Source organism: Agelaius phoeniceus, chromosome 8 (assembly GCF_051311805.1).
Source record: "Agelaius phoeniceus isolate bAgePho1 chromosome 8, bAgePho1.hap1, whole genome shotgun sequence".
In the NCBI taxonomy this organism is placed as follows: domain Eukaryota; kingdom Metazoa; phylum Chordata; class Aves; order Passeriformes; family Icteridae; genus Agelaius; species Agelaius phoeniceus.
Window position 1 is genome coordinate 10518497 of NC_135272.1, and position 25500 is coordinate 10543996.

The 25500-nt window shown below is 40.0% G+C and overlaps 1 protein-coding gene across 8 annotated transcripts in view; it reads right to left on the reverse strand.

Annotated features, from left to right (window-relative positions):
* Positions 1-25500, reverse strand: part of CEP350 (centrosomal protein 350) — a 70344-nt gene that overhangs the window by 12573 nt on the left and 32271 nt on the right. For 4 of the 8 annotated variants that reach the window (XM_077181979.1, XM_077181976.1, XM_077181974.1 and 1 more), the window contains exons 19-35: positions 25178-25309; positions 23554-23678; positions 23058-23177; positions 22450-22616; positions 21780-21976; positions 21120-21304; positions 20110-20197; positions 19631-19777; positions 18624-18781; positions 14985-15107; positions 11207-11406; positions 8516-8727; positions 7167-7311; positions 4361-4521; positions 3624-3763; positions 2710-2792; positions 41-2088 (exon numbers count right to left, since the gene is read on the reverse strand). In XM_077181979.1, the coding sequence (XP_077038094.1) occupies positions 41-2088; positions 2710-2792; positions 3624-3763; positions 4361-4521; positions 7167-7311; positions 8516-8727; positions 11207-11406; positions 14985-15107; positions 18624-18781; positions 19631-19777; positions 20110-20197; positions 21120-21304; positions 21780-21976; positions 22450-22616; positions 23058-23177; positions 23554-23678; positions 25178-25309 (4431 nt within the window). The remainder of the gene's footprint in view (positions 1-40; positions 2089-2709; positions 2793-3623; positions 3764-4360; positions 4522-7166; positions 7312-8515; positions 8728-11206; positions 11407-14984; positions 15108-18623; positions 18782-19630; positions 19778-20109; positions 20198-21119; positions 21305-21779; positions 21977-22449; positions 22617-23057; positions 23178-23553; positions 23679-25177; positions 25310-25500) is intronic. The other 4 variants (XM_077181977.1, XM_077181978.1, XM_077181980.1 and 1 more) reach the window with 4 other exon arrangements.

The window sequence follows — 25500 nt, forward strand, 5'->3', positions numbered from 1 at the left end:
AATCAACTTTTAAAATCAGTGCAAAATGTCTCCTACTCACCGGTCTGGGACACATGTCTGGAGAGGAAAGCTCTTCTCTGTCATCTTCCAAATCAGAACTTAGGAAGAAGTTATTCAGTCCGTCTGGAATCTGCTTTTCCACTTGCTGGGGTGGAGTAGTGGCTTCCTCCTTCACATCACAGAGCTCCTGGTTGCTCAGCTGGATTTTCTCATTTTTGATCTTCTTTATTTGCTGTAACTGATTGACTGTGTCTTTCACAAAATCTCTTAGCAGACTATCTGTCAGCAAACTGACCTTTTCCAGTTGGTCTTTTGACTTTTCTTCCTCTCTAAGAGGCAGGCTGAGCTGTGCTTCTAACTGGTTCTTTTCTTTTGTCAGCAAATCCAGCAGTGGAGTTGCAGGCTTCTCCACAACACCAGGAGAGAGATCATCCAACTTTTCAGCACATTCCTCTCCCAGTGTCTTCTGCCTCTCCAGTTTTTCAGAAAGGAAATCCGATACATCATCCACCTGAACAGTGGAAATCTCATCCACAACACTAGAAGTGAGAGGAGTGTGGCCATTCTCCTCTTTTACAGCATCCTTCAGGTAATTCACCACTGACTGTTCTTGGGCAAATGAACCAGTAGATACAGAAATCTCTTTTATGCTGTTTGCTTTAGGTGACAACTCCTCTTCAACCCTTTCCTGAGCTGAGGCTTCTGAAACAGCTGTGTCCACAGGAGCTTTATCCTGGGAATAGTTCTCTGCTGCACTTCTGCTCTGGCTTTCAGCTTCTTTGCCAGGTTTAGAACTTTCTCTGTCTTTCTGCTCAGCTTTGTGTTGTTTCTCCAGTCTATCATCAAAGAATGAATCTTCATCATCCTTATTTGTGTCTAAGTGGCTATCAATACTTTCTGTAATGTGAGAGATTTTCTGAGGAGGAGCAAAAATACCATGCTTTTCTCTGCAATCAAAATATTTAATATCATCATAAGTTCCATTGTTGTTCCCTTCAGGTTTATCCAACTCCACACCAGCCCAAAACCCTTTGGCAAATTTAGTAAGCCCTTTGAACCGCAGTGTTCCAGGCTGGACTTTACTCACAAGTACTCTGTCTCCAATGTTGAAATTGGACAAACTATCTGCTTCCTCTGTGATTGAAGCCGAGGCCCACAGTGGTGAACAAGCAGGAGCCTGTTCTTGCTCCACATCTCTGCGTTCAGCATTTTTCATGAGTTCTGTTGGGGACTTGAGTTCCAGCAGCCTGTCTGAGTGCGTGCTGCCAGAGACAGACCTGTCACTGAGGCACTCGCTGACTTCGCCATCGCTGCCCAGGCTGGTGGATCTGCTCCGGCTGGCCTGGGTGTGCTGGGACTGCCCCCTCAGGGACTTCCCATTAGCAGAGAGCAGGGATCCCTCAAAGTCATCTCTGTAGTGTTCCCCAGGCAGTGTTTCTTCAGCTGAACCTTGCTTTATGGAAGAGGATCCTTCAAAGTCATCGGGGTATGATGGCTCTTTTTGACTCAAGAGCTGCTCAGAAAGCAGATCACCTTTTTCCTCTGCAGATTTGCTGAGTTTGTGAGAAGTCTCCTCTATGCTTGGGCCACTTACAGCATCTTTATTTGACTGTCTCTGTTCTAAGATTTCTTCTGTATCATGAAGACCTTCCACAGCTACATCTAACAGTTCCTTCTGAGAGAGTTTGTTTTCAGAGCAGTGATCCAGTGAACTCTCCCGTCCTTCATCTAACGTCAGCAAGACGTCAGAACTGTCCACAGGCTTAACATCAGAACCTCCAGTCTCATATTCCTCTGACTTTATGTATTCCAGATCTTCTGTAATCTCAGACTTCTGGCTAATGGTAGGACCAACACTGGATGCATTCACCACTTTGTTTAGTGACTCAAGACTCCTGCTAATGTCTTTCATATCTTTGAGACGAGCTGAAGAGCTATCTGAGGAATCACCAGATCCTGCTCTGGAACTCTTTGGTAGCACTGAAGCCAAGGAAGCTGTTTCAGAAGGTTCTCCTGCATGGATAGCTGTCACAGCCACCTTCTTGGTGTGCACAGACACAGATCTCTCGGTCCTTGATGACACAGCATCTTGAAGGAAAATAAAAAGTGAATTTTAGCAGATTGTATAACCCACATTGTTTTACTGCAAGCTGCAATCACAGGGAACTAAATTAATATCAAGGTTTCTGTGTTAAAAGAAGATACAAACTGGTGCCTTGGAAACATATACATCTGGCAGTTCTATGAACGTGAACAACTTCCATTCAGTTCCAGGATTACAAAGCTTGCTTTCTACTTCTGTTCCTTTAACCAGAATCCCAAGATAAGGACTCAGTTATTAGTTTGCAAGCCACAAATACAATGAAGATTAGAACAGGAAATAATGAGATAATCATTAACTGCAAAATAGTGGAAAGTGTCTGAACTCAAGTGGTAAAGGAACAAGAAACAAAGTAAAAAGGTTGTCACTTAATTATGGTTTCATATACACCTCAGAAAGAGTAAACTACTGAATACACAGGGTATTCTGCAAAAGCAGAATCCTGCTACATAAAACTGCAAAAAATACAGCTCCATCACTATCGTTTTATGAAGTCTCCATCCTCTCTTAAAACCTCTTGGTGAATCAAGAAGGAAAAGGTTAAAGAATTTTAAAACAGTCAGTCTTCAAGATCTTAATCTGTGGTATGGATTCTTCCAGTTACCTACCTGCATGTTCTGAAACGGATTCCAAAGATGCTCTGGATCTCTCTGACTCAGTCAGTGATTTCCAGTTTTTAGCTGTCTCAGGCCTAAATTGGAAAAATCAAATTGCATGAATTACAGTTACACCAGTGGGTGATGTCTGGTTGGTTTTTTTAATAGATAAAAATAGAAATACAGGCATGTATAATTGTAACACCACACCAAAGTGGCATTATAATTATAACATAAGCAGTTTGCTTTGTCAACATACTATGACCTTAGAAAATGGGAATGGGGACAGAGGAGAGGCTGGAGAGTCCTGGAAACTATTTTTTAAAAAAGACTAATCAAACTTTATCTCTTTCCAGAAAAAAAAAAAAAAAAAGGAGAGAAAAAAGTTGGGTTGCTTCTGATTTTTTAAAATTTGAATGCACTAAAATTGCACCATCTGCTGGAGAAAATGAACACTTTAAAATACAGTAGGAAGTGCAGAAGATCAGCTGAATTCTCTACCCTTTAAAAGCTAAGATCTAAACCAGATTTTAGTTGCAAAGATGAACGGTTTGCCTCACACAGTGCAGTGGACATAATGAGTGACCAAAATGGAAACAAAAAAGCCTTCAGGCTAATAATCCACACACAGTGTCTGGCAGAATTCTTGTACAACAGAAAATGATAATTTTTTAAAGAATTGAAAATAGAGCCTGAAAGGCAGGGCAGGAGAACGTTGAGGTGCATAAGATTACAGACATGGTAAATCTTATCTGTTTTGGGTCTGGTGACAGCAGCAAATGGGTCAATTGGATACAGCCAATGTCCAGTGCTTTAAGGCACAGCAGTTAGCAGCTTTCCTTGCATCTATGATTTTGGCTAAAACAGCAGTCAGTTCCAAAATAATCTCAAAAAAAAAAAAAAAAAAAAAGGAGAAATCCAGCTACCTATGGAGTGGTGGTGCCTTGATCTTAGGTTTTTCAGCAGCAGCTGAGGATGGAGTTTTGATCTGAGGTTTGGCTGTTGGTGATGCCTCCAGATCTTGGCTCAGCTCTGCTTCAGTCTTCTTGATAAACTCATCGTACGACTGCACATGGAAAACAATTCCAGCTGTTAATACATTAAACCACAACCACAATTCAACAATCAAAACCTAGTAAGTGAATAAAGAATACACTCAGTTTCTCTATAAACCAATCTATTTAACTTCCCAAAATCTGCAGCTGCAAATCCTAGAAATTTCAGTATTTTACTTCCAAAACCAAATTACATGAGCACTCATCTTTAATCTCAGCTAGGATAGTAATGTGTATAAGGACACATAATGCCCAGAATGCTGCTAGCAACTCATTACAGATACACATTTTAAAAGGAAATGGCATTTTTGCCTCAAGGCTCTGGCTCGTGATTGGAAATGGTTAAATAGCCAGGTTGGATGGGGCTTTGAGCAGCCTGGTCTAGTGGAAGGTGTCCCTGCTCATGGCAGGGGGACTGGAATGAAAGGATTTTCCAGGTCCTTTCCAACCCAAACTGTTCTGTGATTCTGTGTAATAGTCACACTTCTATCACAAGAAGGTGTCTTTCACAGCTGTTGATACAGTATCTTGCCAACAACATCCATACTATCAAGATTTATCTAAAGCTACCAGTCTGTTACTTTGCCCTTCTTTCTTCTATTCCTGACCTCCAGTTGTTTGATCAAACTGGCTTCCTGGGCCTTCAGTCTCTCCTTTTGTCTCTTTTTCTGCTCCTTTTTCAGCTGGTAAACCACAGATTTCCTTTTCCGTAGCTCATCCTTCAGGGCCCTGATGCGTCCTTCGATGTCACTTTGATCAGAGGTGGTTTCTGAAAAAGTGACTTTTAGTCTTTACAAATTTGCACCTCACAAAACAATTCTGAGCAAAGCATTAAACAGTCATTCAGTAATTACAAAATACAGTCCAAGAAACATGTCAAAGAATGCAATGTCAGCATATTATTTAACATAGCAAGACTCTTAAGGTGGGATTTCAGGTTGTAAAACACTACTATGTGTGAAAGATATAAAAAGGTGCTGCATCTTGCTTAATTTAAAAGACATAGTTAGGCTGTGATACAATAACTTGGTAACAAGTTGATTCACACCAACCACACATTTATGCTCTTCAACATTAGCTGCTTGTCATGTTGGGTATTGCAGAAATTCATTTTTATATTTAAAAATACAACTCGGAGCTGCACACCAAAAGTCTAAAAACACCAAATATCTGAAACACAGCCTTACAATTATAATACAGAGTTTCAAGTTGCAGAGTACACTTCATTGATGAGAATGTCACTTGGGACAGTGTACTTCAAACCAAGTATGAGTTTCTGGCCCATGCAGATTTTCTGTCACCTAGACTAAATACATCTATGAATACAGAGCTGACTGGCCAACAGCTGGAAGGGAAGTCAACTTGAACAATGTAGAGATTGTCACTGTCCCCTGATACTCAGATCTAGTCTCTGCATGGTAACCCAATTCTACCAATAACTCTGCTGATTTTCTTATTTCTGCTGTAACAGCTTTCCTTATTTCCTCTTAGTCTCTCAGACCCCACAGACAGACTGCCTCAGCCTCTCATTAGTTGTTTTTTTCCACCCACCTGACCATGTCCACTTGTTTCTTGCTTTAAATGTATACCAACATAGTGCAAAACAAGATCCTTGTCCCAGATTGCTGCTACCACGATTAACTATCAAAAACTCTTCAAAGTGTTACCTGACATAGCCTTACTGGGGGGGGGGCTTCTCCCTGAGCTCATGTGCCTCTTCCTCTGCTACAGCTGCAGCTCCCAAGATGAGGATTTTGGCTGGTTTGTTTTTCTAATGCTCAGCATCACCTGTCCTGTTTTCTGGATGCTTATAAATGCCAATTACTTGGTACTTCAGAAAGTCAGTTACCAATATGCTTTGGTCAGCTAGCAGGAGCAGCTGACATTTCCCTAATACATCTCCTTTCTGAACATAACAAACCACCATAATGAAGGATTCCATTCTTAACAACAGCCAGTAAATGCAATCAAAGGACTGTATTCTTTTTGCATTAACAACCATTTAAAGAATTTGAAAAAACCCAAACAAAAAGAATGGAATCTCACTTGCTAATCAGGAGCACTTTGTGATGCCACTGTAATTAACAGCTCCTCCCTAGCAGTAAGTGACCACTATGTAATTACAGCATTTCTTGATCAACTCATAAGGGAAAGATCTGCACATGCTTTCATCTTTGACAACCTTGTCTACGCATGCATCAGACTGACAGGGCCATGACTTCACTATTAGTCAGCAGGCCAGAACATTTGTCTCTTTACAATGGAATGATTTATTGTGAAACCAGCACCATCCTGATCAGCTTCCCACCTCTTACACCGTTCTTTAGAATTTGAAATCAAAGACTGTCAATATTTTGTTTTATACAAGCTTATTTTTGTGATCACTGTTGACTGCTCTACACTTCATAATGGCTTCCTTATATGACTGCTGAGTCAGAGCTTTAAAATAACTTTTATCAAGGTGCTGAAAGCTTCACTGTGTTGGAAACTGCTCTCCAAACAGAATCCCAACATAGATTACTCAGTGCAAATACTTAGGTGTTTCCCACAGTAAGTTACCAACCATCACAAACAACAGACAGTACACACAAGAGAACCTGCTCATTCTTTTTCCACTGAAGACTTACTATTAAAAATCCCAAGAAGGAAAATGCTATCTCATTTGCTAAGAAGTATTTTGCTCTATCAATTGCACTGTGGAAAACAAGATGTTCTAGAGACTAAAATTGTGGAAAGAGTCAAAACAGACTTCCCAGGTGAACAGAGAGGATGATGGTGACCCACTGGAGGGAGCTCAGGAACCTCTGCACTCCATATGACTGAGAGCACAGCAGGGAAAGGGCTCTGAACCACTTCACTTTCAGTATTCCTCCCCTCAGCATTTACTGGCAGGCAGCTTGGGTACTGGATAAAGGGTATAATGAGTTCATGCAGGAGATTTTATAGCTCAAAATACCTCCCCAGGCTCTATTTTACTGCACACAGACCAAACCCTCCTCCACAAATAAACCTCTCTGTCCTGAAGCATCCACTGATTCTGCACATGGCAGAGCAGCCCCAAAGGTCTCTCCCATATTGCCATGTAACAGAGCTGTTCTGCTTCTGGAGCTGGGTGCAGAAGGAAGGATTTTTAAATCCTAGGACCACCTTAACTATTGACTCTTATCTTCTTCACATGTGCTTGCAGAACAGCTGTACAGCTTTCTACAAGAGGATATAAAGTATGAACCTTCTTACATTAAGATCTTCAGCTGAAGAGATCAAATTACATAATGGGAAAATACACCCACCAACCCCAAGCCTTGGCTATTTCCAGGAATTTGTCTGCCTTTTCACACCCATGTCTGCATTTCAAGTTTGTTAAAAGCAAAACTTTGAAAAAGCAACATAAACCCAAGTGAGTATTACACTTACCTGACTGTGTCATGGATAAAGATTCATCAGACCAGTTGTGAGATGTCTGGTGGGACTTCACAGGTGAATGTAGCTGTCCTCCAGTTCTGTGGCTACCTCTGCTGGAGTCTTGCTTTGATACAGATATGCTGCTTTTGGGAGGAGACTGAGAGAAGAACAGGATAAATAAGTAATTGCAGTTTGAAAGTAAAAGATCACTGTCATCAGGAGCCACTTAAAAGGAAAGAACAACAGGACAAGAGGACATCTCAAGCAGTGGTACCTATACAACCATTTGAAGAATTCAATTTTTGCTAGAAAATAAAACAGTAATATGAAGAGCAGCAACAGCTGACTGCTTACTTTGAGCCTAGATTTCAATAAACCTGCTTAGACTACTCTGCTACCACCTAAGTGAACTGACATGGCTCTGACTCACATGTGTTCAATACATTTGTGTCATCTGCAGCAAAAGGAACTCCCAGTAAATAAACTAATAAAATTAACCACTTCATGGAGAGGGTGCAAGACAACATTCTGAATCAGTGAAACAACAGAGCACTATTTTTCTGAGGCCAGGCAAAAACTCAAAGAGGAAATTTCTTCTAAAATGCTGCTTAATGTTTCAACATTATCCTACAAACCTTTAACACACCTTGGACATAACTTCTGGCACACATTAGACATTTTATTATTATCTCGTCAGCAAATTTTTGCCAAGAAAGTATTTGTAATAAGTCTAGATAAGCAGTTCTTTTACCCCACAGACATTGAATTTTCTGTCTTATTGAGCACAGGGCAAAGTTATCAGGATGAAACTCATTAAAATTATCATCCAACTAGAAATAACAATTGGAATAGAACAATAGGGCAGAATTAAGCAGCAAGCAGACACAATCTGAAACCCAAAGGACTGTGCATGAGGTTACAGGTCTGCTTCTTCATCCTACAGCTACATTTTGGGATACACCACTTGCAAATAAGGCAAAGTGGAAAAACAGAGCATAGCTTCCATGGCCTCAAAGAATTTATACAATGGCAACAAGCTAGCCCACAGCTAATTCACACTGCTAAACTGGGTCAGTATTCCACCACTTAGCACTGCATACCTGCGTGACATACGCAAAATGTTTTGCAAGACTACACACAATTTTAAAAATATCTAAACTCTGTGCGGAAACAATATTTCCTCAAGACTTCAAAGCACGTGTCTGATCACAATGATCACTCACTGTAATGTGAAATGGTATCATAAACACAGAAAACAGACTTAATGAACAGTGTAATCTCTACTTTGACAACTGGGATGGCGATACCTGCCATTTCTCTGATAGTGTGTAAGAGTACCTAAGGCAGAATAGCTCACTCACCAGTTTGCCAGGTGATGTAGAGGACTTGAAATCTTCAGAATAAACAATTTCTTCATTAACTGTACTCTGATCTGGGCTTTCTGGCTGTCCATGGCCCATGGGCTCTGAGGGAACAGACTCAGCAACCAGACTGCCAAGATCTTCTGGGATAGAGCTTTCACTATTCAGATGAGAGCAAGAAGGCACTGGAGACTCTTCCTCACTAGCTGTTTCTGAGATTCAATGAGAGAAAAAACAAAGCACATCAGAACCATCTTATATGCAGAAGCTGAAGGCATATAAGGCTAAAGGCATAAGGTTGAAAGGCAAACTTTCTATGCTGTCTGCAGATAAAGCAGTAACTGCTAGCAGTACATGTCAAACAAGCACTATTTCACTCACCTAGACAACCAGTGGTGAAATATTTAGCAAGAACAAGCCTGTTTACCAGAGAAGTATGACTTAAAGCATGATTTGTGTTCAAGAAACAACTGGATGTGGCACTTAGTGTCCTGGTCTAGTTGACAAGGTGGTATCAGTAAGAGGTTGGACTTTATGATCTCACAAGGGTTTTTACAATCCAAATGATTCTGGGCATCTGTGAGAACTGCCCAACATTCTTAGTGATTGCTGAATATCTAAAATAAAGAGGTTTTCAGGACATTCTAACATTTTCCAGACAACACACCCTGAAAAGATTATTAGGGAAACCTGTCCTTCCAGTTGACCATACAGAAGCAAGAGTCACTATTAGTCTGAAGAAGTCATGAAGGAGCATATAATCTACAGGCCAGATCTTGAATTTAGAATTGATTGCTTCCTTTACAGTAGCTGCAGAAAACATTTTAATGTTATGATTTCATCATGAGTCTCTCAAATGGCAACAAACAAAATAATAATTTGGGTTTTCAATATTCCTGTTTACTAATTTCTGCAGGAGTCATGGCATTACTGAGGCAGCCATGGAGAGCTATTCAATGTTTGAGTAAAGGCTGGGGAGAAGGACTTTTCTTTCTGAAGCAGGGTTGTGCTCCAATGTTTACTGGTAGATACAAACAGCTCTCACTTATTGATAAGAATTCAGCATTTGTGCTGAATTTTTGTTCGTTGGAACTTACTGACCCATACACATATAATTTTTAAAATGTCTTACAGTGCCTAAAATCCACATGACTGCTTTCAGTAACAAGTGTAATAGGGCATTACTCTGAATTGCCTTTGTACATTCAAAGGATGTGCTTCCTACTTTCAGTAAAGTGGGGAAAAAAAGGAAAATAGATGTTTTTAGAACAATCCCTGAAATCACTTTCTCTCACTGCTATTCTGTTCCTTGTGCTTCAGCATGATCCACTTAAAACAGAACTGTAAAGTTGTAGCTTCCAACATCTGGGAATTCAATTTTTCCTCACAATAGCATCATTTATACTAATTACATCCTAGCATACTTTACCACAGCTACACATTTCAAACAGGTGGCATTAACAAGGGAGGGGAGAAAAAAATTCTTTCAATTTTTTGAAAACACAGACAATGGTAAAGCAGCCAGGAGCCATCCTCACCAACAGTACTAAAGCTAACAAGCAGAGATACTTTGCTCACCACTGGAGAAAATGGTTTTAACAGAGGAAGTTCAGAAGACTACCAGCAAAAGATCATGTGTGGGAAATTCAGGACTCCTGGACAACTAACTAATATGATTAAGTAGAAGCTGTTTGTTGTGCACTTATTTATACATTCTAACTCTACTGCACAGGCTGATAATGTATTTCTGATTGGTGTCTTTGCTTGTTCATGTGTTTTGCATGCACTTCTCAAAATAGGTGATTGGTAACAGTCCAGGAGCTTTGCTGCCCCCCTTATCGAGTTCTTGTGGGTTTGGAATTTGGTTTCTCAGCTTCTTCTTTCTTATTTTAGCACAGTTTATGTCTTAGTAACCTTGATGAATCCCAGAGGGCCTTGAGAAAATCCTGGTAAGAACAGTAACAAGTGAAATGGCTGGTGCACCTTGTAGTCTAAGTTGTTCACATACATTGCTACAATCATGCCATACTGTGACCATGGTCACAAGGGTTTTCAGGATGAAGAAGATGAGAATGTTGACTCCATGATCAGAAGGCTTGATTTATTATTTTATGATATATGTTACATTAAGACTATACTAAAAAGAAATAGAAAGGAAAAGGTTTCTTCAGAAGCTAGCTAAGCTAAGAATAGACAAGAATGAATGACAAAGATCTGTGTCTCAGCCAGAGAGCAAGAGCCAGCTCTGCCATGAGTGGTCAGGAAATCCCAACATCCACAGGAGACCAATCACAGGGTCTACCTGTTGCATTCCACAGCAGCAGATAACCATTGTTTACTTTGGTTGCTGAAACTGCAGCTTCTCACAAGGAAAAATCCTAAGAAAGGATTTTTCATGAAAGATGTCTGTGACGCCATACTGCAATATTTCTGCTTTGAAAGACAGAAATACAGTTTAAAAATTGTATATAGAAGTGACTGATGGGCTTATGCTGCACTGTTCACTTGGGAGGACACATAGCAAAGGAGAAATACACATTTAACTATGGTGTGAAACAGGCAACAAAGTGCAGAAATTGAGATTCTAAGAGTATCCAGAAAGCAACTAAAATATCAGAAAAGGAAACAACAGCAAACCTAAGCAATCCTTCACTCTTATCATATGTGTCACTTCCCCCCAGTCCCCACTACCTTTGGGCTCAGCTCTCTGGTCCCCCAGGTCTTTCTTGGCTATCTTGGTTTTGAGCAGCTCTTTGTCCCAGGCAGCCAGAGCCTGCTTTTCCATCCTGCGGATTTCTGCCTCCTCGGCATCCAGGCGCCGTTTCCACTCCAGCAGCTCCTCCGCGTGCTGCCGGCGCTGCATCAGCTTCTGCTCCCGCTTGGTCAGGAACCTGCCAGGCAGAGCACAGGACAATGCCAAACCAGCCAGCCACACTCTGAGCTCCCAACACCCCGACGGCTCCACTGCCACCATTCCCAGAACTGCAGCTGTTCACTTTGTTTTCTAGGATAATAGCCACAAGAACGTATCTCCCAGACTTCTGATGTGCTGCTGCAAAAACCCCACAAGAAGACAAGGGTTCTTTTCTCTGCAGGAAGTAATCTCTACATCATACTGTCAAGAGGCTGTTTATATTTAAAAAATCTTCAAAATCATTAAAATCATATGCACTAAACTAAACAGAAAATAAGTTCCCAATTTCAGGACATGAAATGTACCTGTGGTATTAAACTGGAACCTTCTAGAAAGCTGTGACCATTTGAAAAATGAACTTTTCTTTTCTGCTAATCCCAGTGACAGAAAAATTGTAACCTCAGCCGCCCCATGGCTTTTTCCAAATATGTTCTTATAAGAGAAGATGATTCTATATTAAGAGTCCTCTTGGAGCTTTAATCCTTCTTCCTTTAAGCATCATCTTAGCATCATCTTGGAAGGTTAATTGTGAGCTGACAGCATCAAGAGAATAACCATGCCAGACTGTTTCTTCCCAGCTACTAACATACCTAGCTGGTAGTTTAAGAAGAAATAAAAATTTAAGCTCATGCTGAAAATTCGTAGATATTTTCTTTCTGACAAAGAGCTCTTAAGTGATCCATGAAACCTTAGAATTGATAAAACTCTCACAGGATTTGGTAGGTATGAATAGGTTTGTGTGCACACATTTGTTCTCTTTGCCGGCTCCTGTCTCATTTCTGAGCACTGAAGTAACCATAGCACTTAACCTTTCAGACAGTAAATTGGAAGCAAGTTCAGCATCAATTGCACACACTTCCCCTGGCATGCCAAGTCTAGAGAAGAGTGTCTATCAATCTATTAATCTCCTCCACTGAAAGCTTTAAGATGTCACAGAATCACTCTGTACAAAGTCCATAGTTTGCCAGCTAGAGAGTTTGCCATTGGTACAGAAGTTGTGGTACAGAAGTTGTGGTGCTATAGAAGGCAGACTTCAAAGACTTGTGATACTTTGTTTTTGCAAATTTGTCCTTATAATTTTCAAGCCATCCCAAGCACTTAGCATCAAAGTTTTAAGCTGCAAAGCAGATAATAATCTCATTTGTGCTTTTTAATCTCTCATGTTTCAAAAAACCCTTTTATTTACAGAGTCTGGAATGGCCAAGTGACTAATGTGCAGGTCTTGCCTGCTAAGGGACATTTCTCATTTGCTCACTCAGTGTTTGTTCTGTTCCCTGGAAAAGTGAGCTGGCAGTTGATCAGAAAGAGAAGGACTTATCTGAATCTCAACCTAAGACAGATTCAGACAAAGGGAGCAAGTTATGACACGAAGAGAAAAGTTTCAGAAGCCAGTTAGAGACGCTCACAATCTTCTTTCTGATGGTCAAAACAAGAGGAGGTGAAAAACAGAAGCACCTCAGAATCTCTGGAACATCTGCCACCTTCAAGCTGACAGATTCCATGATTTTGTGCATAATTTTATCCTTTCTATAGACAAACATCAAACATCATCTACACTTAGGCAAAACTGACAGGCTGATGTCATTCACAGAGCAAACTACCAACAGCAATTGCATTACAAACATGACAGGGACGGTCATGATAATGTTGTGTCTTTCACCAGCACTATCAGATCTACCCACTCTTACTCTCACACACACATCAGTTCCAATTAGTCCAGCAGATCATGCATGTGGAACTTGTTCTAGAGGTCTTTATTACAATGACCTCAATGCAAAAAGCAACCTTTTCTTTTTTCTTCACCTACTGTTTGATTTCATCAGGAACTTTTGCAGTTCACCGGGTCCTCAGAGAGGCACTTCAAGTTGAAATAAAATGCAGAGAAAGGCTGAAATAAATGGATTCAAAAGAGAAGGACTCCTTAAAAGCAGATGTCAAATGAATTAACCCAAAAGACCACAAACAGGAGGAGAATTAACAAAATTGCCATGAAAACAATTACCACAGAAGAACTTCTTAATAAGAAAGATAAGTCAACGGAAGTGATGGGAGAGAAAGAAGATTCCAACAAAAAACCCACAAGAAGAGGAGGATCAAAGCAGCATGGCCAAAGATGCAGACCCTTTCATAACCCTGGGGTTTTAAAGGCCAGAGCCACAAAATAGCAGATGCATTGCCTTAATATTTACTGCAGTCTAGAGGGTTCCAGTTGCAACACCAAGCGTACACATTTATCCTCAAAAGCAGAAAAAAAAATTGCAAAAGCACATCTGGCATCTATGCAGCTGGAAATGTGGGGGAGCAATGAGGAAGCAGCAGCACTCAGATTACAGCAGCATGAATTCAAAGTCTGTTTCTCTGATGCTAACATCACACATTTTATCCATGCATTTCAAATATTAGTATTAACCTGCTGCTCTAAACTGTATTTGCACATTTTAAGGTATATTGACTATAAGCCCAAACTATGAGGTTTCAGCAGCTATTCTGAAGTAGTAACCAGACAGTAGGAACAGAGTGAACTGTCTGTTTGCCACTCAGAACATAGCAGGAATAAGAAATTAGAATCCTGGAATGGTTTGGGTTGGAAGGGACATTAATGACCATCTAGTTTCACTCCTCTACCATAGGCAGGGACTCCTTTTGCTAGACTAGGTTGCTCAAAGTTCCTGCTGACCTGAACACTTCCAGGGATGGGACAGGTTGTTGTGCCAGTGCTTCACCAACCTCACAGCAAAGAACTTCTTCCTTATATTTAATCTAGATCTACCTTCTCTCAGCCTAAAACCATTACCCCTTGCCCTATCACTACAGGCCCTGTCTCTCTCCATTTTCCCTATAATCTCACTGTATATGCTGAAAAGGCACAATAAGTTCTCCCTGGAGCCTTCTCTTCTCCAGACTGAACAAGCCCAACTTTCTCAGCCTTTCTGCACAGGAAAGGTGTTACCTCTCTTTCATTTTCTTGTGCCTTCCTCTGGACCTGCTCCTACAGGTTCATGTCCTCCTCACACTGGGGACCCCACACCTGGACAATGCACTGCAGGTGGGGTCTCAGCAGAGTGGAGTGCAGGGGTAGAACCACCTCCCTTGACCTGTTGTTTTTCCATGCAGCCCAAAACAGGAGTTGTTTTCCTGGGCTAAAAGTACACACTGCAGAGTCATACCCCATTTTCTGGTCCATCAGCATCTCCAAGTCCTTCTCTGAAGAACTGCTCTCAATCCATTCCCTCCCCAGGCTGAATTGATAGTGGGGATTGTCCTGACCCAGCTGCAGGGCCTTGCACCTTGTGGACCTTCATGAGGATCACACTGGCCCACTCCTCAGGCTTGTCCAGGTCCCTCTGGATGGCACTCCTTGCCTCCAGCAAATCCCTGCACTGCTCAGCCTGGTGCTGAGGGCAGAGTGATCCCCCTGCCTATGTCATTGATAAAGATCTGCAAACAGTGAGGCAAGTGTCAACCATGTCCACTGCTGAAGAACCTCTGGACTTTCTAGGACTGAACAGAGCATGCTCTATCAAAGAGTCTATCACTGGAGAAATATACAGTTACCTGACCAATTGGTTGTAGATATACAGCTGGAATTTGGGGTGGAGGTTGGGAAAACAGACACTGAGAGAGGCCCAGTGGTGAGACGTAAAGACAGAGAAGAAGTAGTGAACAGGAGAGCAGTGTCTACAAAATAAGGAGGAAGAGTTTAAAACTAAGATAGCAATTAAGGCAGAAAGAATGAGAAAAGGATAGCATCTGGCAAAGAACTTTAAAATTAATTGCATTTAACATTGTATAGTTAATACCCAACATCTGCAGTACAAAAACTATACACTGTTATGCAGAAGGTTATAGAACATACACTTGCAACATTTGGTTTTCTGTTAATGAAAGACAAGCTATTTTCACACTGCTGTATTTTTCTTTAGATTTTGGAGAGTTTTATTACTTTGATGCACAGGTACCAGTTAACTTATCTCAGTCTGACCTTTCTCAAGCCATTCTCCCAAAAGAGTGTGTTATTGGTATTTAAGAGCATGCTGGTTTGCAATATCAACAATTTCCTGGTCTGAAACTTTAAACACATTTTCTTCACCTGGTGAAACCTCAGTAAAATTATTTTTACAGTAGGGTAAGCACCAGTGAAAGAGCAAAGAAAAAAGAGATTAAATAGTTTACTTTTAAAACACAGTTCCAGATATACCTGCCATTCACATTACAGCTGCTAATTGGGATTTTTTGCAATAAAGTACAGACTTGATCTCAGAATACTCATATATTTCATTTGAAGTATTAACTGCAGAAAGATAATACCTATTGTTTTTTAAAAAAAATCTACATAATTGACAGCTCTGCTTAAAATGGTATTTCTTAAAACTATTACCATTTTAAGCTAATTCCTAATGAATTATCAAATTTATAGAAAAATGCCATGCTCCATTTAGCTCTATCAACCACAATGCAAGCTAAGAAGCACACTAAGGAAAAGCAAATGAAAATAAGCATTTAATTTGTTATTGCAAAAACTATCATTAATGCTGCATATGCAAGGAAAGCCAGGGGAAAGTGGTTAATTCTCTTTGACAGAGCATGCTCCTGTTCACATGCAGGCTACACAGACTCATCAGTTAAAATGAAAACAAAACTATCCATTCATTCCCCTTTCAGCACAAGACAAATATTAAAGCTGCCTCCTAAGTAAGGAAGCCAAAGGATTTTCACTTGCTGTGGAGTACAGCAAATCCAGCATAGCAGGCTTTCCCAGTTCCTTAAGTTCCTTTATATTTATCATCCAGCTTCTTCCCTTGAGCCCTATTTCCCACCCTGATTCCCCTCAAATGGCAGCTTGCTACCATTAAACCCCAAACCAAACATCTTAATGCTATTTTTATGTGCTTTACAAATCAAGACATTAAAAAAAGATGCAAAGTCAGCAGTTTTTCAATCAATAAGCACTGCTATCACTACCAAAACACCTGCCAAAGGGGTGCAAAAACTGTACAAGAGGGAAATCAAGTTTTAGAGAATCATTTATGCTCACACAAAATACTTCCTCCTTTGAACATATACAACAATCCAAGTCTTAAAACCATAAAACCAAAACCACATGACCATATAGATCACACAATTTCCACTTGTTCTGCCTAAAAGTAATTGTTCCATCTCAAATCTTGGTATCCAGCTTTTGAAAAGTATTCTCCAGGTGAGAAATATTTCCAACTACATAAAATAATAATCAAATCATGACTAAAATATTTTTAAAGGTAGAACATACTTGATATCTGCTACTATCCCTTGTAATAGATAAGTCTTTATGCAATTTTAAGTGTGGCTTAGGAATGAATGTACTTTGAAAAAATAAGATTTCAAGAACAATATTGACAAAGCCACTAGCTGATAAAAAGTAGCAAAGGAAGTCCTGAATATACAAGTCTATTTGTCATCTCTTTTAGTATTAATACTGTATCTCAAAATTCCTAAGCTGCAGATTATTTTTTATCACCATTTGAAATTTGCTGAATTTGTTTGTGGGGAAAAAATAAGATAAAGACCCTCTTTTAACAGAAAAATAAGATGAGAAGAAAAACATTACTTTATTGAAACCCTAGAAGTCAGCATGGCCTACAACACACAAGCTTTTCAAGTCTCTATCTTAAGTTATTTACCAGTCTCAAAAGATACTTTGAGAATTCACCACTATGATGATGGAGTGGTTTTCATACCATTTGGAATGCCATGAGTTTAGTTTTAGAAATATGACACCTCAGAAACTTTTAATTATCATTGATTTTGGCTGTTCAGTTTATCAGATGCCACCAGAGGAGTCAGAATAAAACAGCAATCAACTCAGGCCAGACACAAAGGCCATGAAACTACAACAGGTTCTGAGTTTTCCCTGCTCACACCAAAGCCTCCCTTACTGCTGTTGGGTTTTATTTTCATCACACTCAAATATATGCATGGGTGGGAAATGTGCTTCTGAAATGATTGCAAGCAAACAGGCTGCTAAATGTGACAAGGACAGCTGGCCTTTCCATGGCACTGCTTGCTTTGGGATGTTTTATCCAGCTGTGTTTGGAGTCTCAAGAGAAAACACATTCCAAAGATCACCCACGTGGAGTGAAGTGCAGTACTGTCTTGGTTCTAAGCTCAAAAGAATTGTTTAAGCAAAGACTATTTCTTGTGGCAACTGGCAGAAGCCAGACTTTCAATGAATTAGTCTCAAATAAGAATTTAGGACTTCAAACTAATGAGCACAAGCAGGTATAAAGTGTTTGGGATGTTTCATGCACACAAAGTAATTCCTACACCAAAAGGATGCAGAAACAATTTTTTGCCTAAAACAACTTCATAGGCAAAATCAGGAGATTCATTTTAGGTTTTCAGACACAGGAACTGCACACAGATTTTGTTATTTCCTCTGGAGCCTAACAAACATTTTCAACATTCTTCCAACCTGTAAACCAAATATATTCTCAGTCACATACATATCATCTCCATTAATAAAGAAAATATTTAAAGAGCTCATCCTAGTTGATTTTAATGCAATCAGAATTAAAATTCAGCAGCTGGGTAATTAGATAGAAATCACATACCTGACAACCTCAGTGTCTTTCTGTAAGCCAGATCTGAAACTCAGTTACTAGTTTTTGCATAAGATAATTGCTGTTATAAATTACATTTCAACTAAAAAATTAGCACTGTAATTCCAGAGTCTCACTCCCCATATTTTTTTGCTCTTTAAGGTTAAAGGGGAGGTACAAAATACAGGCACCATTGTGACCATTTGACTTCAGGTCTCTCATTGCAAGAGAAACTCTGACAGGATGTGCTGTGAAGCCACAACCTGTCCATACTCCTTGTACCTACAAACATCAACATCTCTTAAGCTGATGTGCTTTTACCAACTCTATCAAGTACAAAGGATATTAAACCAAATCTTCTTCAATAAAATCTTGACCATGTGGTCTGCCATAATGTTTGAATCATGCAAGAACTGTAGCCTTTAAATTATGTTCAAAGATTAATATAGTTTAATTCATGCTTCCAATCAGCTGTTTTTCAGGCAATTCAGATCAAGGTGTGATATCAACACCACCAATATTTCTGATGGCCATTTTTAGTGCAAATTTGGGCCAAACCAAGTTGTTCCATTAAAATAGAAGTATTTTTTAAAAGGAAAAAAAGAGATATAGTTACTTTTCATCCATTCTGCTGCGCATTTTTTTAAGTTTCTGCATAATGCTGCTGGTCTCACTGCTGGAGATGGAGATTGGGGAAGGGCTGCGTGTTTCTGCATCAGTTGGAAGTGGGCTGGAACCATTGCTCTGCTTGATGTCATCCTCACTGGGAAGCTCCTGCAATTAAAGGGTTAAAATAAAAATGAAGTATTACAAGACTATTCCAAAACCCTTTGTAAATTGTGTTAGTGTTAATTTAACTTGTAATTCTAGATTACATGAAATACTGCTTCTGTCCACTTGCAGATTTAACTTCATAACCTCATTTTTAATTGACACACAACTTTAGCATACCCTTTCTCTCCATAATTTAAGTTTTCCCCTAACTCTATCCAGAACAACAACAACAAAAAAGACAAAACAAAACAAAAAAAAAAACAAACCTAAGGAAAAAAAAAACCACAAAAAACAAAAAAAACACCAAACCCCAAAACAAAAAACCCCACCAAAACAAAAAGCCCCCCAAAGCAACAAACCAGAATTCAGCTACCCAAACAGGAAATCAACCTTTTCTACAGTACTACTATTAAACTTGTGTCTTCTCAAAATTTTGTAAGGAGGCAAGTTGAGGCAAGCAACTTAGCATAATTACATTAGCACACAGCAGGAAGTTTTGGGGTTAGTGCTTATATTTAGTACTTTGGGCCTGACAAATAATCAAACAAAAATCAAAGCCTGAGTGATCTAAGCATCAAAAAACTCACATTTCCAAAGTCATTAGTTCAGCTTGAGAAAGAACAAACACATCTACTGCTCATTTAAAGCATTTTGCAACTTCTCCACAGGCGTTTCCTTAAATGATGTTCTAAAGAAATTAAGGATAAATTGCGGAGATAAAGGGGTGAGATCACTTCAGGCAGACAAAACTTCCAAGTGATAGGTCCAATCTAGCATCCCTCCATTCCTATAAACACTGAAGCTGCATGGTGAAGAGGGAAGACTCCAGCTTCTGTGCTGAACACTCACCAGCTTGTTTTCTCCTGCAGACTTCAGTTTTTCCTGCAGCTTCATCGTAGTGTGGCGGATTCGCTCGATTTCCGCCTGCTGTTTAAGGATGAGCTGCCTCTCCTTCCGAGCAGCCTTGTTTGCCTCCTGGAGACGTTTAATTTCTGCCTGTTAGGTGTAAAAGAGTCAGCATCAGAACACTGACAGACCTCTCTCAAGAACACACTCAAAGGTGCCACAGTGCCCTTGCTATGGGTTTGACATGACTGCAGTTACAGGCTGAACTTCAGTAGCAAAGAATTGGAGATGAATTAATCAGAGTCTCAATCATGAGATTACAGATAGAGAAGGACCCTGGAGAACAATGTGCTGAATATGACTGAAATGCAAATTAAAACTTACAGGTAAGAAATATTGCTGTAATCTATATTTCCAGTGTCTGAAACCCTTAATGGGTACACATGGCTTTCAACAGGACTTTCCTAAAGGGCATCCCTTACCTTTTCCTGCTGTAATCTCAGCAGCAGACCACGCTGCCTCTTTCGAATAGGAGGCATCTTATCATCCTCTCCCTTGTCTCTCAAATGCCTGCAAATAGATTGAAAGAAAGAAGTATAAATAAAGTAATAAGATTGCTTTATAATAATAAATAATAATAAAGCAGTATTCAAAAGTGCACAACAAGCCTTTTACTCTTTAAAGTGGAAAAAAAAAAGTTTACTTTTCTTATTCTGAAGAAAAGTATATACCTTAATCCTTGGCATGCTCTATGGTGGAATATTTTGCATCGTTTGGTCAGACAGGCACAGTAAAAAGGCCAGCACAGGTAATAGGAGATCACAAAAGAATGGGCAGAAGCTCTGCAGAGGTAGCACACTCACCATTTGAGAAACACAAAAGGAAGCACACTTGGCTCACTATCTAATACTCCTTTGTCCAATCCACAATAACAAGAAATTGTAAGAAAATGTCTGCTGAACAATGATACTGTCATGCAGAGAAAATTACTGATTAAATCTGGCCACTGCTGTTTACTAGTATCAGTGAGCACTTCAAGTGGACTTCAGGACAAAGTATATCTTAGATTGGAAACAAAGCACTCAGTACAACATGCATCCAGATTCACAAAATGTGCCTGAGTCAACTAAAATGACTTCAGATACACATCAAGCAAAGACAGGTCAAACTGATTGACAGTTTTATATCTTCCTGAATTAAGATGTGTAGAGGAACAGCTGGCAACTACCTCCTCCAACTGACAACAAACATCTGCTCTTCTACTGTTTCAGTGAAATTCTTAATCAAACCCCATTCAATGTAAATATCAAAGCACATTAATAAACTGGGTCCTGTTCTTCCCAAGTCCCAGTAACAACTGTACAGAACACTGATGTCAGAAGATTAGTTCAACCATTAACACTTAATAAAGGAGCAGTAAGGTGGAAACAAAGCCTTGAAAAGCAGAAGGAAATGGTCAGTCAGCAGTTATGTATATTCACAGCTGCCTCACTTTTTCTGGTGTTCCAGCCATGCCAGCTCAGCCTTGGTCTTCTCTTTGAGAGCCTTCTCCCGGAGCCGGAGCAGTGAGGACTGATGAGCTGCTCTCATTTCCTCCTCTTTCATGTACTGTCTTACCATCTCCATGGTAAACTTAGAGAAACTGTCCTGCCCCCCTGAGAACGGCATGCTTAGCTCCTAGAAGGAAAGATAAAGTTGGCACAAATACCACAGAAATGCCATGGCTTTTTTCCACTTACAAAATGTATGTCTGTGTGTGCATATACACAGATAAACAAAAATAGATGTAGGAAGGGAAGCTGTTTTTAGTCTGAGCTTTGTGTAGCCCAGCTATTTTTGCCCTATGTGACAGTTTTTCCTAGCTCTATGTTAGCATAGTTGGAGGACTTAATCCACTTTAAAACCTACCTCAAAAAGTCACTCCTCCTAAGCCACAAGGTAGAGGCCTGGATGGATTGCTCCATAAGTCATCACACTTGTTCAACAGTGACATACAGCATGATTCACACATCTCTCTGTTTTGAGATGCTCAGAGAACCACAGGGAGGAGAAGAACCCACAACCCAGCAAACACAGCTAAGGACAGCTCACTTGAAGCTTATCAGTTTAACCATGTCGGCTCAGTTAATTTAATTTAACTTAAAGCATCTACCTTGATAGATGACAGAGCTGTTTTGTCTGGGGACACTTCCTCATCAGAATCATCACGAGTGCCTCGCTTCTTCTCCAGATTATTTCTGCGATGACTCTCAGAGGGCAGCAAAGACCGAAAAGATTTTTCTTCAATCTCATCCTCTGTCATGGACTCATCAAATTTCAGGGAATACTCTGTTGCAACAGAAGCGGAATCTGAGGGAGAAATCAGGGAAGCTGCTTTCCACTCAGTTTTGCACCCCAAATGCAATTTTAGTCTGTCTCATCTCACTGATGTAAGGGGGGTCAGAAAGACAGGGAGATAACTAATGTAGAAAAATGGGTGTTTAGGAAAGAGTGATTTTGAGTTAGAAGACATCTATTATTCAGCTTTGAGAGACCTAACAGATTTGTGTGCACAGGTATAAACACATCTGGAGTTGCTGAAACATTTGGAGTTGTGCCTGCAGGTTCAGCACGTGAGCATGTGGCTAAGCTAACACAGCAGAATCTCAAAGGTTCCCATCTCCCTGTGCCATTCTGTTACCTCTTCAGAGACTACAATTCACCTGGGGCTCAGCTTTCTTCACACACTTTCCCTCATTTATTTCAGAAATTCATTCTGAAACAGCACCACCCTCCCTCCCTCTCCACCTTCAGACCCATCACACACCAGCAGCAGAGCCAACCTTTTTCATCTGGCAGGGACAAAACACTGTCACTGGGCAAGGAATCATCTGCAGCAGTGTGAGCCTGCTCTTCAATACTGCTGGCTGTCTTCTCACGACGAGAAAGCTTCTTCTCATTCTCCTTAGAAGATGGAACTGAAGGGCTCTCCTGGCGGCTGCTGGTACTACTGTGTTATCCAGAGATTATGTTTTTAAAAACACTTTGCACATTTCAAAATACTTATATTACTGCTGTACACACCATGATTAACATCACAACAATAACCAACATGCAGAGGGTTTGGTTTTGATTTTAAAATGCAGTTTGGCTATTTTAAAATTCCAAGTTTCATCAAACTACTGATTGTTGGTTTTATTCTAGCTTAAAATCCATGTGGTCGGAAGGTATGCACATCCTTTACCTGGCAATGAGTAGTAATGATAAACAAATGCAAACAAGTTCTTCTTTCAGATTTTAGAAGAATGGGTAAGTTAGAATTTCTGTTTTAGAAGTTAGGAGAACTACAGGGGACAACATTTTTCCAGTCCAAGATCAGAGAAAGGCTGTGAGAAATTTCACAGGACCTAACTATATCAGGTAAGTGAACAGAACACAAAAAGCTTCTTACCTCTGATCATGAACCTTTGATCTTGAGGACTCAGAGTAACTATCAAACATTGGTGAGTATGTCTGTTTTGAGTCACCAGTCTCCTCTTTACCTTGTGATATGGCAGTAGACTCACATTTCCTGGAAATGAGAAGCATTTGGGGTCAATCTGCATTGTCTTAAACATAGGAGTAATACAGTTTTCATGAGTTTTCATCAGTTTACTAGAAGTAGTAACAGTTAAAATTTCTGCTAAAAGATTTCCTAAAGCTTAAACTAGCTTAAATCATCCCACAAAACATTTAGATCATCTTTTTCTACTCTTTTTAATGTAGAGTTTCACAGAACCAGTTAACGTCACCTTTGCTGTATGCTATTAAGGGCATAAAGATGGAATCCAAGTTCATCTTAAATGCTCACTCATTATGACATCTTAACATTTTCTGCACAAACAGATGAAGCAAAACCTAACAAATCTTACTTCCCCACTCCCAAGATGTGAAACATTAAGCCAAACCTGTTTGTATCAGCTCGGGCCCTCAGCTGCTTCATGAACTCTGAGTGGTGCTGCCGCTGGTGGTCAAACAAGGCGGGGCCGGGAGCAGCCGGGGCACTGACAGTGTCCCGTGCTGACTCTGTCACCTGAGTACAGCAAAAACATGGCAATACTGTCAGCTTATCAGCATCAAAATGCTTCTGGAAGAGAGAATAATCATTCTGGCAGCCAATTTAGTGATTTATAACAGCTGTGTAAGCTGTGAGGTTACAATGGTTTGTAACAACACATGTCAGTCACTTCTGGTGGTAAAGGTGTGCTCATACTGCTCTGCGAATGCATATCCCTCCATACTCCATCCCTTTACACATAATAAATTACAGTGTACATTCAAAAATATTCCCAGCACATTGGTTAAAGATGTTTCCACTGCTGCATTCCAGTTAAAACAAATGGCTGCTCAACTGAGTACCTGGAGCCACTTGTGAACAGAGATGGAAAAGCTACTCTGCTGATCCAGCATCAGTGACCAGGTCATCCCCATCAGCCTCTCCACCAGCACCTCTTATGCTCAGACTTCAAACTCCAGTCAAAACTTGATGAGGTTAAAACCCTACACCGAATAAAAGCTGTCTTCTCTGTTTCTTCTCCATTGTTTCTTAACTGGTTTCTACCCATTACAGCTCTAAAAACTACAAATGCTTCCTTGTCTTTATCCAAGACTTCACTACCTACTCTCAATGACAATACACTGCATCTATTTGAGGTTTCTGAGCTTTTCTGCTCCTTTAACCCATTCTTGTCTACTCAAAAATTATTTAAGCTTCCCATATTTGACAGAGCCCAGAACAAGTACATCAGTATTATTCTACAATTCCATTACTCATCATAAAACCAGACTTGGTGGGCACCAACATGTGCAGGTGCTGTGAAGAAACAGTTCTGTTTACACTCGTCAGCCTTTTGTGCTCCATCCCATAATACTGACCCACAGTCACAGTGATTTCTAAACTGTGATGGACTAAGACCATTTCTTGGTTACTGTGTTCCTTATCCATGTTTGAAGCACCTGCTACATACTGGAAACAAGAAGTATAAAAACTGATAAATTGATATAAAAACCTGAAAACTAAGAAATATTCTGTATAGCACAAGATGAACAAAAAGATTCAAAATGAGGAAACTTCAAACTCTGTACCAAGTCAAAAGCTTTGCTGAAGATTCTCCCTTCTCCTTTTTTTTTAAATTTTATTTGTTGTTGTTCCACCTTCAGCAGTAAGTAAAATTGCAATTCTCTCTGCAATGCTTTTCTAATTTAATTTGCACACGAAACAGATATAGGATCAATGCTTGATGGAGAGCAACTCTTACAAACTGAAGATGCTGTGTTCACTGTCATCAATCTGTCCTGGAAGAACAAACTTCTTAACAGTTCATTAACTGGAAGATCATAAGAACATGGAACAGGGATTTAAAGCTGCTGATTGACTCCTAAGTAACAATGCCAGAGCAGCTCCTTTGAAGTCCTATCATTTGTCATGTTATGAAAGTGAAGAAGTTGTACCAAGAATGACACCAAACAGAAAATAACTTAAAAGGCAAAAAAGTAATAAAATAGCTTTTCTCTCTCTCCCTGGGGCCTCACCTCACGGAGCTGGTGAGTTGTATCTGTAGAGAGCAGTGCAGGTTCTGCCTGTTTGGCTGCAGCCTTGCACGGGGGCTCGTGCCCAGCCTCCTGCCGTGACTGCACCAGCTGCTGCAGTGACTCTGCATGGACCTAGGCAGAGCACACAGACAGTTCAGCTCTTCAAAACGGTCTGGCCATACTAACTACACGTTTATTTCTCAAAATCTGGCAGAAAAAAGTTTTAAGCAGGTCCTTGAGAGTTTCTTTTAGTGTATTAAACCCTTTTAGCACTTTCATATGTTCACAGCTTCAAATTAAGAATATCTGTAGGCATGGATTTA